The 17,583-nt window shown below is 39.0% G+C and overlaps 1 protein-coding gene across 1 annotated transcript in view; it reads right to left on the minus strand.

Annotated features, from left to right (window-relative positions):
- Positions 1–873: 873 nt before the first annotated feature.
- Positions 874–17,583, minus strand: part of RUBCNL (rubicon like autophagy enhancer) — a 37,326-nt gene continuing 20,616 nt past the window's right edge. The window contains exons 9-13 of the mRNA XM_016219178.2: positions 10,988–11,226; positions 9,988–10,049; positions 3,357–3,510; positions 2,620–2,710; positions 874–1,370 (exon numbers count right to left, since the gene is read on the minus strand). Coding sequence (XP_016074664.2) covers positions 1,258–1,370; positions 2,620–2,710; positions 3,357–3,510; positions 9,988–10,049; positions 10,988–11,226 — 659 coding nt within the window. The 3' untranslated portion in view covers positions 874–1,257. The remainder of the gene's footprint in view (positions 1,371–2,619; positions 2,711–3,356; positions 3,511–9,987; positions 10,050–10,987; positions 11,227–17,583) is intronic.

A 17,583-nucleotide genomic window follows, 5' to 3' on the forward strand; every position in this document is an offset into this window, starting at 1 on the left:
TTTGCTCATATTACCTCCAAAGGATACCACAGAAATAGGGAGTAGGAACATGGGCTTTGGAGGCAAGCCGACTCAAATGCCAATCCCACTACTACCATGCACTATAAGTGGGAACTTAGGTGCATTATTTCTCTTTTTGAAGCCTCAGTTTCCTCACTTGTAACATGGAGATATTGAAATGAACTTCATAGAGTTGTTATAAGGAATATCAACATACCTCTCTGACCTGTGATTCCTAACACGGAATATAAACTATGGGTAAGAATAAAACATTTTTTGAATTTTTATCTTATTTATCTTATCCCATGTGACAGTATTTCTATTTAAAAGAGACATAGCTTAAATAATAAATGGGAGCAGAGATCTGGCAGAGGCATCAGGATGCGAAAACAAATGACAGGATGAGAAGACACCAGATTGATAGGAGACACTCATTTCTCTCATGTGCTCAATATTATCTAAATGAATAACACGCCCACAGCACTGGATGGGGTTGGGGGACTACCTGTACAATGATCACACTGTTATTAACAATATTTTTCCACAACTTATTTAAGTCTTCAGATATCTTATATTCAATTTTATATCAATGAGACAATATCCTAAAGGGCAGGGATAAGGTTGTATTCAACCATGCATCCCTTGACTTAGTGTGAACAGAGATGACAGACAGCTTTGATTTGAGCCATCTGAAGGAGCGCCATCTAGAGGCAACTGATTCAAACGGCATCTCCACAGGCAGTTAAGCAACTCACACTCATCTTGAAAATCTAGACGTAACTGCAGAAGCAATGTGCACTCACTATACAAACCCTGAAATAAGTAAAGTCTATAAGAATGATACAATACAAAATGGCATTTAAGCTGAAAATAAAGCCTGAGAAAAGACTTTTGGTTGTATTTTTGTTCAATGGAAGTACCAACCCTTTTCACAAACAGCTTTACAGGACGAGGAGCTCCAACATTAGTTAAATACAACTATTCAAATACAATATTAGTATAAAAAAAAACTCTTAAAATAAACAGTAGCAGCAAAAACACTCAACATTGTAAACAAAACCACCAGTAACAACCCTTAGCTTAATGACCAAGAATCTGCATTCTTTAAAAATACTAAAGATATAATAAAGAGAATATTGACCATTTTTCTTCTTAATATACAATCCTCAATATCTAAAACAATGTTGTCAATAATAGACACATGTTGGTGTTGTCATAAGGCCTATTGAACAGTCTTTTTCACAGTACTCCAGGGCATCATGTCACTGTAGAGGGCAAACTTTCCAAAAGTCTTCTCCTCGCTGTGATCCTTGCACACCGGGGGCACTCAGAGGATTGGAAACACTGCTTGTGAAAGCAAGCTCTGCACTCTGCAAGTGAGGAGGACAGCCATTAGCAAAGGGGCTATCTTGTTTTCTCACATACAGACACTCGTCCCTACCCTGGGGAGAGAAAGGATCGGCGTCCAGAAATCAGAGTTTTCCAAAAAGATATGAGGTAGGTTGAAATTCAGAGGGATTATAAAGTCTCCAATAGGTCATGAACATGAGACTTGGAGGGCCTGATGAATGGATGCTTCAGTGCCCCCAGATCTCCCCAAGGGACATTCCGTCAGCTGCTGAGTATTGGAAACTAATGACTCAGGTGCTGTCCCTTCCCTGGAAATGGTCCTAATTAGAGAGAGCTGCCTTGCCCAAGGTCATGTCCCCTTGTTAGCACCAGCCTGTGTTGGGTGACTGATTGGTAAACATGGGGTTTAAAGACTGGGCTGGCCCCTTGTCCTCAATTGAGACAATGTTGAAGGCCATTCCCATTTCAGAGCTCCCCATGAGATATGCTGAGCCTTCACTGCAATCACTTCATAAGTCAGCTTCACTCTCTGCCCAATCCTGCTTTCTTCACACCCCTGTGGGCGCTGAGCCCAAGAATACTCCACAGTGAACTTTCTGCATGCAAATCCCTGCCTCAGAGTTTCCCTGTGGGGAACCCACCTTGTAACTCTGCCTAATGAGTCAGGGGAGACATCTGAGTGGTCTAAGAAGGGGGCTTGCTCATGTCAAGGGCAAAGGCAGATTTCATTACCATATCTCTCCCATGAACCAGTTTAGAGAACACAGTATTTCCTGGGGCACTAATACAGTAAACAAGGGTCTGCAAACCTTTTCTGTAAAAAGGTAGATAGTAAATGTTTTAGGTCCTGTGGGCCACATGGTCTCCATAACAACTACTCAACTCTGCCATTGTAGCGCAAACGAAACCAGAGATAACACTTCAGCATTGGGCATGACCATGATCCAACTACAAGATGGGGTACTGTAGCTTGCCCTGGTGTAGAAGAATTGTGCACAGGCAAAACAGCGTTCACTTCCTCTCTTCAAACTCTGTACTAGGAGACATCACCTTTTATCCCTGCTGTATTCAAATACTCCTTCCTGTGCACCCAAAACTTTATTATCTCCAATTCAACATATAAGCACACACCAGCATCATTATAATTTAAAGAAATGTTATATAGTTATTATTAAGCTTAAGTTAATTTTATGCTTGTTATTAAACTTACGGTAACTTTGCACTTAGTTATTAAGCTAATAAGCTTATATTATTAATTTATTAAGATACCTGAACATCTTCTACACACTGCAGTCTGAAATGGGAAGATGACAGCTGTACTCCGGCAAAATTCACAAATGAAGCCCTTTCCTTGACACAGCTGTAAGAGGAGTCAAAAAGTTAAAATCCCCATTGGTAATGTCTCTTTTGATGGAGAATCTTAGTCACTACTTTTACAGAACTTAATAAGCATCAATTTTAAAATGTCTATGACTCCTGCTTCTGGAAGGAACAGGATGTTATATTCTGTTGCAATGAATAGATCAGAATAAGAAATGTGCATTCATTTTGCATGGAGAAATTTCACATTGAGTTGGATTAAGGCACCAGAGCAAGATCATGATTTTAAACATGATTCTTAAATGGTCTAATTTTGTTTCTACACTACGATTCTTCAGTCCCTGTAGATAAAGAGCTCCTGTTCCATTGGATCCTGAGTTGAATTGCTGTATTTGGAACATCAAGACAGATGGGATATGAGGCAGGCCCCCAAGCAGGGCTGGGAGCCCAGACTAAGATAAGAAGTCACTTGGCCCAGGCTTGAATCCAGGCCCTGCTACTTATTAGCAGGATGACCTTGACTCTTTTAATAGCTGTGAATCTCATTTTTCCCATCTGAAAAGAGTATTGCCAGCACTTCCTTCAGGGTTTGTAGAAGTTAAATGATGTAAAGTGCAGAACACCCAGAACAGGCCCTAATGCATAAGGGACAGCTTAGGGACACACCTGTTCCCTGTGAACCTCACCTCACAGCTGGTCACGTGGGAGAGGGAAGCTTTCAGAATGTCCTTGAGCAAGGGCGCCAGCAGCCCTTTCTTGACCCTGACCAGATCCTCCAGGGAGAACAGGTAGAGCTCGTCGGTCAAGTGTCTGGGCACCTGCTCAAACTCTTTTAATGCACTGCCAGAGAGGAAAAAAAGAGGATTCAAGGACCCACCCACACAGAGGCTGGGGCAGAAGGGGAAAGGGGTGAGCAGGTAGTTGTTTTCTCCTGAAACTCACACTTATTTTTTAACTCAATTTTTTAAAATAGCCCCAAGAACAGGTTAACCTTACTCATCACTTTGCATTTTGCAAGTTTGCTTGGAAGCCAAGAAATTAAAATCTCATAAATGCCGATTTCAAAAAAACGAACCAGCAGAGAAATGTGCCTCTTGCAGCCTGCCCATGCATACAGTGAGCAAAAGAAAACTGAATATTATTTCAAGTCTTAAAAATGTATACTTGGATAAAACCCACTAGCTTACTGATTCCAGCTAAATGTCAAGTCTTTCACTGACAGTTGCCCCAGCCGGCAGAAAAATTACTTCTCAGGCATGTAACTCCCAAATCTTTGTGTTCAAAACTAAGCTTAAGACCCAGGTATCCAACTGTGCGCTGGTCACAGGTACTTGGATGTCCCAAGGTCATTCAAAACTGAACAAAACCTTCTCCAAACTCTCCAGATCTCCTTCTGAATTCCCCGAATCAGTGATGAGTAGCATCATCACGCATTGCATTCCCAAGCCAGCCATTGCCTACACTGGACCTGACATTCTAGTGATACCAAACCATATTTAATTCTCCATCCAGCCTGGGGAACTCACTCACCCTGTTTCCACTCCCAGATCAGGTTTATCTCTGGAAGCCTTGCCTGCTCCCTTGCCTGCTCCCTTCCCTGCCCCGTCCCTTATGAACTAAATGTTCATCCTCACTCTCAGGGCTTTGTACATATCTAACACACAGTCCAGAAATGAGCTGTTGTGCAAATTTTCTCCCTGGACTTAACATGAGTCATTTTGATTTTTTAATCTGAAACACAAAATGGAGATTCAAGAAATTGCTGTTGACAGTAAGAATTGTGGGTATTGTTACATGTTACAGACAAGAAAACTGAGGGTCTGAGGAGTAATTAACCTGTCAGAGCAAGATAAAGCTCAAGCCTAAATGACTACTGAAGACATGCTACTCCCCAAGAAATTTAATTCAAAAGTAAGACATTATCATTAAGTAAAGATTAGAAACTGAAAGAAGCTTTAAAACAAAGCAAAAAAATTATCTCTAAACCTATGATCCTATTATAACGAATAATCTTAACTCTTTGAGAAACCTGCTCTTTTTCCACTTAAATATCTCTATCTCTCTCAAAAAAATCATGCCTATGCCTTTATGGCCATGGCTTCCAGAAATTCTACTTCAAGAAGTTTATCCTAAGGACATACCTATGGATGTGGGCAGAGATTCAGCTAAATTCTAGGTTTCTTTAAAAAAAAAAAAAGAAAGTAACTTTTCAATTACAGTTGATATTCAATACTATATTAGTTTCAGGTGTACAGCATAATGACTTACCCCCTGGTAAGTCTAGTTTGTTTATTTTGTATTTTAGATTCCACATATAAGTAAAATCATATGGTTTTTGTCGTTCTCTTACTGACTTATTTCACAGTATAAAGGTTCCTCAAAAAATTAAAAATAAAACTTCCATATGACTTAGCAATCCCACTTCTGGGTATTTATTTGAAGAAATCCAAACCACTAATTTGAAAATATGTATGCATTCCTATGTTCACTGCAGCACTATTTACATAGCCAAGCTATGGAAACAACTCAAGTGCCCATCAATAGACAACTGAATAAAGAAAATGTGGTACATATATACAATAGAATATTACTTGGCCATAAAAAAGAATGAAATCTTATCATTTGTGAAAACATGGATGGATCTAGAGGTTATTATACTAAGTAACTAGTTTTTTAAATAACAAAAGACATTAAAAAACATTTAAATATCTATTAAATATTAAAACTCTATAAGGTTTAATATCTACAAAGATATTTAAATCTATTTTAATATTAAGATATTTAAAGTCTATTTCGCTAAAAATCTATCAGTAATAGAACAATACTTGAATTATCACCACATCATAGTCAAGAATACTATTACACCCAATAAAAGTTTGACATGCCTCCTATCAGTGGTTTCTGAAAGCCATTGGTACACCCATGCTCACAGAAACACTATTCAGAATACTAAGAGGTGAAAGCAACCCAAGAGGGATGAATGGACAAACAAAATGTGGTATACACATATATTCAGCCTTAAAGAAAGGAAGGACATTCTGGCACATGCCAAAACTTCGACAAAGCTTGAGGACATTATGCTACGTAAAATAAGCCCATCACAAAATACTGTATGATTCCACTTATATGGGGTACTTAGTAGTGAAATTCTCAAAAACATAAAGTAGAATGGTTATTGCCAGGGACTGAGGGGAAGGAGGACTGGGGAGTAATTGTTTAATGGATACAGAGTTTCAGTTTCGCAGGATGAAAAGAGGTATGGAGATGGATAGTGGTGATGGTTGTATAACAATGTGAATGTACTTAACCCCACTGAACTGTTTGCTTAAAAATGGTTAAGACAAAAAATTCCATGTTATGTTTATTTTACCACAATTTAAAAATAATAAAAAGGCCACTGGCTAGAGTTGTTTCATCCTGACCCATTCTTCTTAACAAAATAAATTCACTACTAGTGAGTTAGAAGGATTAATAACTTTAACGAGAGGGTTTGCATTCCCAAGGAGAGACACAAGGTAATTACAGTCAGCCCTCTGTATCTGTGGGTTGGGTTTAGCACCCAAGGATTCAACCAAGCACAGATCAAAAATATTCAGAAAAAAATATCAAGCATCTTCTCAGATCACAATGCCATGAAACTAGAAATCAACCACTATAAAAAAACTCAGAAATATTCAAACACATGGAGGCTAAATAGCATGTTATTAAACAATGAATGGGTTACCAAGGAGATCAGGAAGAAATCAAGCATTACAAGCCTATCTCAAGACACAAGAAAAAGATCTAATGAACCATCGAACACAACAACTAAAAGACCTAGCACGAGAACAGCAAGAAAGAAGGACATAATAATAAAGATCAGAGCAGAAATTAATGACATAGAGACCAAAAAAACAAAACAAAAAATCAATGAAACCAAGAGCTGGTTCTTTGAAAAGGTAAATACAATTGATGCACCTTTAGCCAGACTCACTAAAAACAAAGAGAGAGGACCCAAATAAATAAAATCAGAAATCAAAGAGGTGATATAACAACTGACCCAACAGAAATAGAAAAGACTGTAATACAATACTATGAGCAACTGTATGCCAAAAAACTGGACAACATGGACAAAATGGACAAATTCCTAGAATCATACAACCTTCCAAAGCTGAATCAGAAAGAGGCAGAAAACCTGAATAGGGCAATAACAACTAATGAAATTGAAGCAGTAATCAAAAAACTCCCATCAAACGAAAGTCCTGGACCAGATGGAATTACAGGTAGGTTTTACCAAACATTCAAAGAAGAATTAACACCTATTCTATTCAAACTATTCCAGAAAATTCAAGAGGAGGGGAAACTCCTAAACTCTTTTTATGAGGCCAGCATCATATTAATCCCCAAACCAGCTAAAGACACTACAAAGAAAGAAAATTACAGGCCAATATCCCTGATGAACATAGATGCCAAAATCCTCACTAAAATACTAGCAAACCGGATCCAGAAATATATTAAAAAGATCATACCCCATGACCAAGCAGGATTTATTCCTGGGATGCAAAACTGGTACAACATCCACAAATCAACAAAGGTGATACATCACATAAACAAAATGAAGGATAAAAGTCATATGATCATATCAACAGATGCAGAAAAAGCACTCGACAAAATCCAGCACCCATTTCTGATAAAAATTTTCAGCAAAGTGGGAATAGAAGGATCATACCTCAACATAATAAAGGCCATATACGACAAACCTACAGCCAACATCATACTCAATGGGCAAAAATTAAAGCCATTTCCATTACAAACAGGAACAAGACAGGGATGTCCACTTTCACTACTCTCATTCAACATAGTGCTGGAAGTTCTAGTCACAGCCATCAGACAGGAAGAAAATATAAAAGGTATACAGATAGGAAAGGAGGAAGTAAAACTGTCATTATTTGCAGATGACATGATATTGTACATTGAAAACCCTAAAGACTCCATCAAAGTACTACTAGATTTGATAAATGAATTTGTCAAGGTAGCTGGAAACAAAATCAACATCTGGAAATCAATGGCATTGATATATACCATGAACTTTCAGAGAGAGAAACTACAAAAACAATACCATTTACCATTGCAACTAAAAAAATAAGATTCCTAGGAATAAACTTAACCACTGATATAAAAGACCTGTACTCAGAAAACTAAGTGACACTGAAAAAAGAAATAGAGGAAGGTTTAAACAAGTGGAAGAAGATACCATGCTCATGGATTGGAAGAATTAATATCATTAAAATGTCCATACTACCCAAAGCAATTACAAATTCAATGCAATTCCTACTAAAATACCAACAGCATATTTCACAGATCTAGAACAAACATTTTGAAAATTTATATGGAACCAAAAAAGACCCCGAATAGCTGCAGCCATCTTGAGAAAAAAGAACAGAGTGGGAGGGATCACATTACCAGACTTCAAACTGTATTACAAAACCACTGTAATCAAAACGGCCTGGTATTGGTACAACAGGCATATAGGTCAGTGGAACAGAACAGAGACCCCAGAAATAGACCCACGCCATTATGGTCAGTTAATATTTGACAAAGGAGGCAAGAGCATCCAATAGAGTAAAGACAGTCTCTTCAATAAGTGGTGCTGGGAGAACTGGACAGCTACATGCAAAAAAATGAAACTAGACCACCAACTTTCACCATACACAAAAGTAAACTCAAAATGGGTAAAATATAAGTCAAAAAACCATAAAAATCCTGGAAGGAAACATAGGCAGTAAAGTCACAGACATCCCATGTAGTGGAATTTTCACTGATATATCTCCTAGGGCAAGAGAAACAAAAGAAAAAAATAAACATATGGGACTACATCAAACTAAAAAGCTTCTGCACAGCAAAAGAAAACAGCCTCAAAATACAAAGGAACCCCACGGTCTGAGAAAACATATTTGCCAAGGATGAATCTGATAAGGGGCTAATTTCCAAAGTGTACAAAGAACTCATACTACTCAGCAAGAGGAAGACAAACAGCCCAATTAAGAAATGGGCAAAGGACCTGAATAGATACCTCTCCAAAGAGGACATACAGATGGCCAAGAGACACATGAGAAAATGAGCAACGTCGCTAATCATAAGAGAGATGCAAATTAAAACCACAGTGAGGTATCACTTCACACCTGTCAGAATGACTACCATCAACAAATCAACAAACGACTCCTGCTGGCAAGGATGTGGAGAAAGGGGAACCCTAGTACACTGCTGGTGGGAATGCAGACTGGTACAATCTTTATGGAAAACAGTATGGAGGTTCCTCACAAAATTAAAAATGGAGCTGCCTTTTGACCCAGTGATCCTACTTCTAGGAATGTATCCTAAGAATCCTGAAACACAATTAGAAAGAATATATCTACCCCTATGTTCATATCAGTGCAATTTACAATAGCTAAGATCTGGAAACAGCCCAAGTGCCCATCAGTAGATGAGTGGATAAAAAGTCTTGGGACATACACCATGGAATACTATGCAGCTGTAAAGAAGGATCTCATACCCTTTGGGACAGTATGGATGGATCTGGAGAATACTATGCTAAGTGAAATAAGCCAGGCAGAGAAAGATAAACATCACATGATCTCACTTATATGTGGAAACTAAAGAACTTAATAAACTGATGAACAGAATAGATTCAATGACATGGAATCATAGATCAGACTGACGAATGTCGGAGGGATGGAGGAGGGCAGGTGGGTGGAGGGGGAGAGAGTAACCAAAGAATTTATATGCATATATGCACAACCCAAGGACACGGACAATGGTGGGGAGAGGGACTGGGGAGGGGGATGGGACAGGGTGGAATAGGTCATTGGGGAGAAAAAGGGACATCTGTAATATTTTAAACAAAAATAAAATTAAAAAATAAAATAAAATAAAAACATATTAAAAATATACATTGTTCAATTAGGAAAAAAAAAAATTCAGAAAAAAACACACCAGAAAGTTCCAAACTTGACTTTGCCATATGTCAAGCACTATGCTGAATCTATGTGAATGACATGATGTACAAGCATAGCCTGCTATAACCTATATACAAATATAGGTTATATGCAAGTACTATGCCATTTTGTAGAAGAGATTTGAGCATTGTGGTGCCTGAGCATTTTGGTATTTGGGTCCTGAAACCAATCTGTCCAGATACCGAGGGACAACTGTACTATGCTGAGAGGCCCTGTGTTTTGGAGGGGATGGGCCAGGAGGCATACAGAGGGTTAGCAAATGTGTGGAGGTTATCAGTCTGCCCAACTCACATGCCCAGACTGTCCCAGCCAACAATAGTACCTTTCAGCAAATCTGCAGGTCTTCAATAGCTTCTTGATATGAAATAGCTGCTCCTGGATTTCCTAATGTCAGAAACAAAACAGGATGCTTGTAATGTAATATATGACACTGGAAATGTATGTCAAATTTCAATGTTATTTCTAACCTTGAATTGCTATAACTCTATAAAACAAGCCTTTGAAGTAAAGTCTATACAGCAGGGGTTCATGACTGAGTCCTGAGATTTGCAGAGGGTCCAGGATGGACCCAAGTTTTGTGGACCCTGAAGTTTATATAACATTGGAGGCTTTCTTTAAGAAAAATACAACTATGCATAAAAGAAGGAGATCCTGTCATTTGCAACAACATGGACGAACCTGAAAGCCATTAAGCCAGACATAAAAGAAAAAAACGGCATGGTCTCACTTGCATGTGAAATCTAAAAATGCTAAATACATGGAAGCAGAAAGTAGAAAGCTGGTTCTCAGGGGTAGGGAGGTGGAGGAAATGGGGAGATGTTGGTCACGGGGCACACAATTGCAGTTGTGCACAATGAATAAGTCTAGAGATCTAATGTGCAACATGATGACTATAGTTAATACTATACTGAATCCTGGAAATTTGTTAACAGAGTAGACTTCTGGTGCTCTCACCACACACACACAAGTACATAAAGGTAACTATGTAAGGAGATGGATATGTTAATTGAATAGTGATCATTTCACTCGGTATGAAGTCATGTTGTACATTCAAATATGTACAATTTTTATTTTAAAAAATAATAAAATTTAAAAGCTATGTATAAATGCAAAACAGCATAAATATAAAACCTGACAGGGAGACTTTGCAAGAGCCAGTGCAAGCCAGGGGCCTGGAGGCAAAACTCTATCCACTGGAAAACGGTAAAATGCCCTCAAAGGGTGCCCATGGAATGGATTCCCTGTGATGGGTGTGATGTACATTTGCGGCGGCAGGACCCTTTCAGCCGCTGGACTGGTTCCCCCAAAAGGCAGCTGCTCACCCTCACTCTGTCCAACTCCTTGGCCTTCGCATATCGGCTGTGGCTGATGTTCAGCAAATTGAAAATGGGCTGGTGCCATATACTATCCAGCAGCCATTTGGAGAAATTGCTGACGTAGTACTTCCTGAAGTCCCACATCGTCAGGATCCGCGCCGGGATGCAGGACTCTGCATAGGAGTGGCAGCAGTCGCAGAAATACTTGCCCAGGTATTCACAGTATCGGAGTCGCTTCACAAACTCTGCGGAGCACACAGGAGATGAGCACCAATCAGCTGATGCTGAAAACATACACTTGGTGGCCCCACCTCCAATTCCGTCCAAGGGTCAAGGCTCAGATTGCTGTTTATGTGGTGCAAAAGCCATACTCCACAACCTCCCAGCAGCTGGGAAAGCTGTGGCAGGGATTGTAGGCCTTAAATCACGGTCATTCATGAGCTTTGCTTTTGTGGAATAGATTTCGGAAAAATAGAACCCTCCCTATGTGCTGCTGGATTTTGGACTACGGGCAGTGTAAACTGCAGTGTAGCCAAGAGAGCTTGACATTTAGGGTCTGGACATCTGGCGGAGTCCAGACTTGGTCTCTCACTAGCAGGAGGCTAAGGGGGGACAAGTTGGAATCTCTTCAGGCTGTCCCGAGGCCATAGAAAGAAACTCAAAACTGGATTACAGGATATCACACATATGAAAAATGCTATATATATATGTATATATATATATAAAGGACTATATATACACTGTTAAAAAGTAGTATACAAAAGAATTCCTGGATAAATAAGTGAGAAAATAATACAAAAATGCACAAAGGATGAGAACAGGCAATACATGGAGTGCAGAATGTATATAACCAGTAAATAAGTGAAAAACACCCCATCTCAGTAAGGATCATAGACATGCATGTTAAAACATTGAAATACTTGGTTTTGCCTCAGGCTATCACAAATTTAGAGACGCTAGAGCTGCTGAGGCTTAGAGGGGTGGGCACTCACTCAGTGCTGACAGGAGAGCTACCTCTGAGAAGGGCATTTCCGTGATATACTTTAATTCTTAACCATGCAGCATGAATACTACTGCTGACATCTGACAGAAATGCTAACATGTACAAGTGGAGATATAGAATTACAGCACATTTATAATGAAGTGGGGAACAATCTAAATATCCATTAAGAATCAACAGGCTAAATAATTATGGTGCACTCCACAGTGAAATGCCAGTGAACATCCAGTTACAGGTATGTAGCATGTGATCTTAATTTTGTTTAAAAAAAAAATGCATGTACAGCCCAAAAGGATCCCCACCAAAAAGCCAACAGTGAATACCTCTAGAGGGTAGGGGAAAGGATTTTTGCTCTTTGCAGTTTGTTTGTTTAACATATCTTTATTGATTTCAGAGAGAGGAAAGGAGAGGGAGAGAGAGAGAGAGAAACATCAATGATGAGAGAGTCATTGATCGGCTGCCTCTTGCATGACCCCCATTGGGGAGCGAGCCCACAACCCGGGCATGTGCCCGACTGGGAATCGAACCTCAATCTCCTGGATCCTAGGTCGATGGTCAACTGCTGGGCCATGCCAGGTTGGGCATGCTCTTTGCGCTTTTTAATTTGTTAAAATAAACATGCATTGCTCTTAGAAACATCTTCAATAAAATATATTGACAAGAAAAAGGTACACAGACTAATGCAACAAATACTTGGGTACACAGCTTAAGAAAGAAAACAGTGATTCAGTTAGGTCTCCTTTGTGCCCCCTTCCTCAACACTAGGGTCTAACATGAGCCGAGGTTTATACCTATCATTTACCATTTGACTCATATTAGTTGGCACATACTGTGAGAATTAAATGAAATAATGATGGCAAAACAGTTACCACAGTACACAGCACACTGTCGATTCTGAATATAGTTTCCCTATAAGGACTTTACAAGTAGTCAAAGTCTGAGTGACCACAGAAGCAAACCTTTATTGAACATTTAGTCTGTGTCATGCACTGGTTAAATGTCTTTTGCATGCCTGTATCATTCTGTGCTTGACCCTCTATGAGGTCAGAACTATTACTTCCCCTATTTCACTGATGAAAGAACAAGATAGAGAGTGAAGCCACATGCCAGAGACATAAGCAGCAAGCAGGCAAGCATGATTCCAACCCAAGTCTGGACTGGGGAAGCTCCAGGTTTCAGCCATCATATCCCACTTCCCCTCTGCCACATTCCATGGATGGGAAGGGCAAGAAGCTAATGTCTGCACTTGCACAAATTATCCTCAGACCCAGGTCACATTCAGAGTTGACTTTTAAATACAAACAAATAAATACTTGATTCTTATTATCTGTAGTAGTTAATGTTCTGTAAAGTTGCCATGAATGCTGAACTGGTGAATATCAAAGCATTGCTCCTTAGGGAAATACAGGGTTAGATTCCTGTGAGTCTCTGGGAAAAACATTTTCATTACCAATCAATACATAAATTTGTTTTACATGGGTTTTCTGTTTAAAGACACGTTATTCAATATATTTTGCTGATTCATATCATTGAATTCAGGGCCAACAGCGCTGTGACTCATGCCTCAAAGAAGCTTATCTAATGCAGACATTTTCTCTGTAAGGCACATCAGAGTTCTCGTGCTTAGAAACACTAGACAGCACTTCAGCACTATGCTCAGGGGCATTTTAAAAAGCAAAATCACCAACAAAAAGCACAAAAGTGTTTTTAAAAGGGTAATAAATAGACCCTGAGAAGGACTCATTTACCGCATGAGCTAAAACAAGAAGGCAGAGCATTGCTTTGTTCAGCTTCAGCTGTGAACGTGTGCAACAGGAAACTCAAATTTCAGGGGACCTAAATTTTTCAGTCTTTTGTGCATATCTGTGAATGACTAAAAACTTAGTAAGTACTGATTCTGGAGTTACAAATAAATTTTAGGGAGCAAGCAAATTCACAAATATGGAATTCATGAATAATGAGGGTTAACTGTAGGTACATATATATACATACATACCCTATTATCAAACTCTTAATTATGTGACATCTCTCCAGGGTTGACAAATTATTTGTTAAGAACTTATTAAGTACCTAATAATTATGTCTGAGTTCTCAAACTTGAAACTTTAAAAAGTCTATTGTATTGCATCTATTTCCCACCCGGGTTAAAATCTCTGATGTAGCAGATAATAAGTATTATTTTGCTTATGATAGGGTTCCAATACACTTGATACTAAATGGGCAAAAAGGGAGGTATCCCCTTGCTCTTGTACTCTACATTTCTGATCAGACTTAGCAGGATGGGAAGAGATAAAGAGACAGGGCTTAAAAAAGTTCTGGATATAATTCATCTTTCCCTAACATCTAAAATCCTAACATTTCAATAATGAGTCACTCATTCATCAAACTTCATTGAATATATACTAAGCATTATATTATCAATTCAGAATAAATTATGTCCATCTCTTTTGGTTTCTTCAATCCTTTAATTAAAACAGAACAAAGCAAAGCACCCTAAACCAGTAGTGCTCGACTAAGAGTGATTTTTTTTTTACCCCAAGGGACATTTGGAAATGCCTAGAGAGTTTTTTGGTTGTCACAATGGAAAGCTTCTACTGATACTGCTAAATATCCTACAGTAAACCAGACAGCAACCCCCAACAAAGTCAATAGTACTAAGGCTAAGAAACCCTGCTCTAAACCATAACTGTATTCATCTTAGGAAAGTCAACATCATAGAAAAAAAATGGAGGCAAAAATTCTAGAAGAGCACTGTCCAACAGAACTTTCTGTGAGGATGGAAATGTTCTATATCTGTGCTGTTCACATACAGTAGCTACAGGCCACATGTAGCTATTGAGCACTTAAAATGTAGCTAGCATCTCTGAAGAACTGGATTTTAAATTTAAATTAATTTAATTTTAAGTAGACACAGGCGTTAGTGGCTACTACTCTGGGTACTGCAGTTCTAGAATAAAATTGACTAAAGAGAAATATTAGCTAAATGCAATGGATGAAACTTGGTTGAGACCTGGATAGAAATATTAGTTAAAAATGATATCTTAAGGACAACAGTGAATATTGACTAGTATTAGACAATATTGAGAATTGTTACTTTCTTTGGTGTGATAACTGTCCATAATCCTTACTGTTAGGACATGCTTAAGTATTAAAGGGTAAAATGTCATGTTGTCTGCTGCTCAATCTTCAAATGTCTTTGTGTATGAGATTGGAGGAGACTGAGGAGACATGACAACTAAATTCAAGTGTAGAATTCTGGATTGGACCTTAGAATAGATAAATAAAATCTGAATAAAGTCTGTAGTTATTTAACAGGATTGTAACAATGCTTATTCCTCACATTTAATAATTATACTATGATTATTATGTTAACATTAGGGGAAGCTGGGTGAAGGGTATATGGGATGTCTGTACTATTTTTGCAACTCTTCTGTGAACCTAAAATTATCTCAATATAAAAAGTTTAAAAAAAACTGTCCTAAGTGAGGCAGGACAGTAAGCCACTAGGAAAATTCCTGGGCAAGTGGGATGGGGAAACTCAGACAAGAAAATTAAGCAAGGCCAAGCAGTTTGGGCAGCTTGCAGTCAGCTTGTGAATCACAAGACCTTATCTTCCCCAACCAAGGACACTTGAGAGCAAATAGTTTATATCTCTCCTCCCTAACCAGACAACACATGGCTTAAATCACCCAGGCCTGGGAAAATAGAGAACAAAGATCCAATTAATGCCATTTGTGCCAGCTAAACACAAGGACAGATAAAGTCTGGGGAACAAACAACAAAACTCCCAAAGCATTGTGATGGTATCACTTGAGGGATGTTAGGCTGGAAAGATGGGTGTTAGAGCAGGAGGAGGGGGAGGGGAGAAAAGGGGAATTTATCTCACCCACTAAACAAAGAAGTCAGCTCTCTTAGGACTTGCCAAACAAGATGACCAGATGTATGTACAAACATTCCAAGATAAGCCACAACAATGTAGAAAGGGACTTTGAGGACTAGTCTGCTACCCAAGATATCTGGCAGAGGAGCTTTGAAACCTAGAGAGGGAAGGGCATAAAACTCCTTGAACTCCCACAGGGAAGGGTACTCAGATTAGCTGAGTTGCCCACTTGTGCTTTATGCCAAGTGTATTCTTAATAAATTCACTTGTTTTACTTCCTTAGTAAACTCATTTGCTTTGCTTCCTTAATATTTGCTTGCTTTTCTTTAACACTACTGTCTGTTACTCATCTGAATTCTTTTTCATGAGCTGATAAGAGCTGAAGAGGGGAAAGCCCACACCTCCAACTCAGGGGGCTCTCTGGTAACATAAGAACTACAGGAATTTCACAGGAAAAGTCCAAAATTGTTTACACGGTTGATAATACCTCTAGAGTTTGTGTGCTGTCGACCTCTGCAGCATGTTTTCTCCTCTTATTCATAGTACCTAGTAACACAGAATTTCTTTGCAAAAGCTTGAAGCCCTCCACCCCACCCCTACACTCTTCTGGGGATAATCACTTCTTTACAAAACTTCTCATTCCACCCACCCCCTAGCCCAGATCAATTTCCCTTGCTGTAAATCCCATAGCACTCTCGACTTTCTCTTTTGTTGCATGCATCACTCTTGTTATTACCTTGATATATCTTCCTGGAAGGCAGCTCAGCTCCATAACAGAAGGACCATGATTATATCAACAGTGCAGGCATACATCTTCATATTTGAATAAATTTAGAGAAGTATTTAAAAAGTTGGTGGAATCATAATTAAGTGTTCATAGTTTCAGAGTCATGCATTTAATATTTATTGAGGCACCAAAATAGAGTGGTTAATCAAATATACATGGTTCCAACTAGATTGGGAACATAAGTTATTTAAATAAAATTAGTTACAATTGTGATGCATGGCGGGAATTATCATTCAACGTGGAAGAAGGAAGTCCAAATAGATTTCTGTTTTCTATTTTTATTTCTTGAGGGGAAGGCCTTCAAAGTCCTTTCCTTCTAAGACTGCCTCTCAAAAGTCAAGGGAACACTTTCCCACAAAGCTCCTCTTCCCAGTTTTCCTAGGGGTTAGACCTATGGACACCCTCACAGCAGAATAAGTGATTCCCAGTCTCAAGTGGGCAACTTGTATTTCTGACTGGGGGAAGCCTGAATTTCTAGGCCTCAGCAGGCCCAGGAATGATCCCTGAAAACCGTCTTAAAGGAGTTTGGCTAGCTCCTTGGTAAGCTGTTCAATCATTCAACAAATTTATCTTTTGAGGACCAACTGTGTGCCAGGCACCTGGTAGGAGCAGGGGCTAAAGCAATGAATAAAAAAGACAACACATCTGTCCTCATGGAATCTCAAATCTAGTGAGGGAGAAAGACAATAATAAGAAAAATCAGTAAAATCTAAAAGGGTATTTTAGGAAGATAAGTGCTAAAATAAAAATTAAGAAGGGTAATATAATGCATTTTCAATGGGGCAGCCAGGGAAAACTTCACGGCTTTTGAGTGAATATGTGAAGGAAGTAAGGAAACCAGCCTTGGGATGTCTGGCATTCCAAGTCAGGAGTGAGCCTGCCACCTTCAAGGACCAGCAGGGAGGCCATGTTGCTGGAGCTGAGTGCCAGATGGG

Source organism: Miniopterus natalensis, chromosome 2, assembly GCF_054644295.1.
Source record: "Miniopterus natalensis isolate mMinNat1 chromosome 2, mMinNat1.hap1, whole genome shotgun sequence".
In the NCBI taxonomy this organism is placed as follows: Eukaryota; Metazoa; Chordata; class Mammalia; order Chiroptera; family Miniopteridae; genus Miniopterus; species Miniopterus natalensis.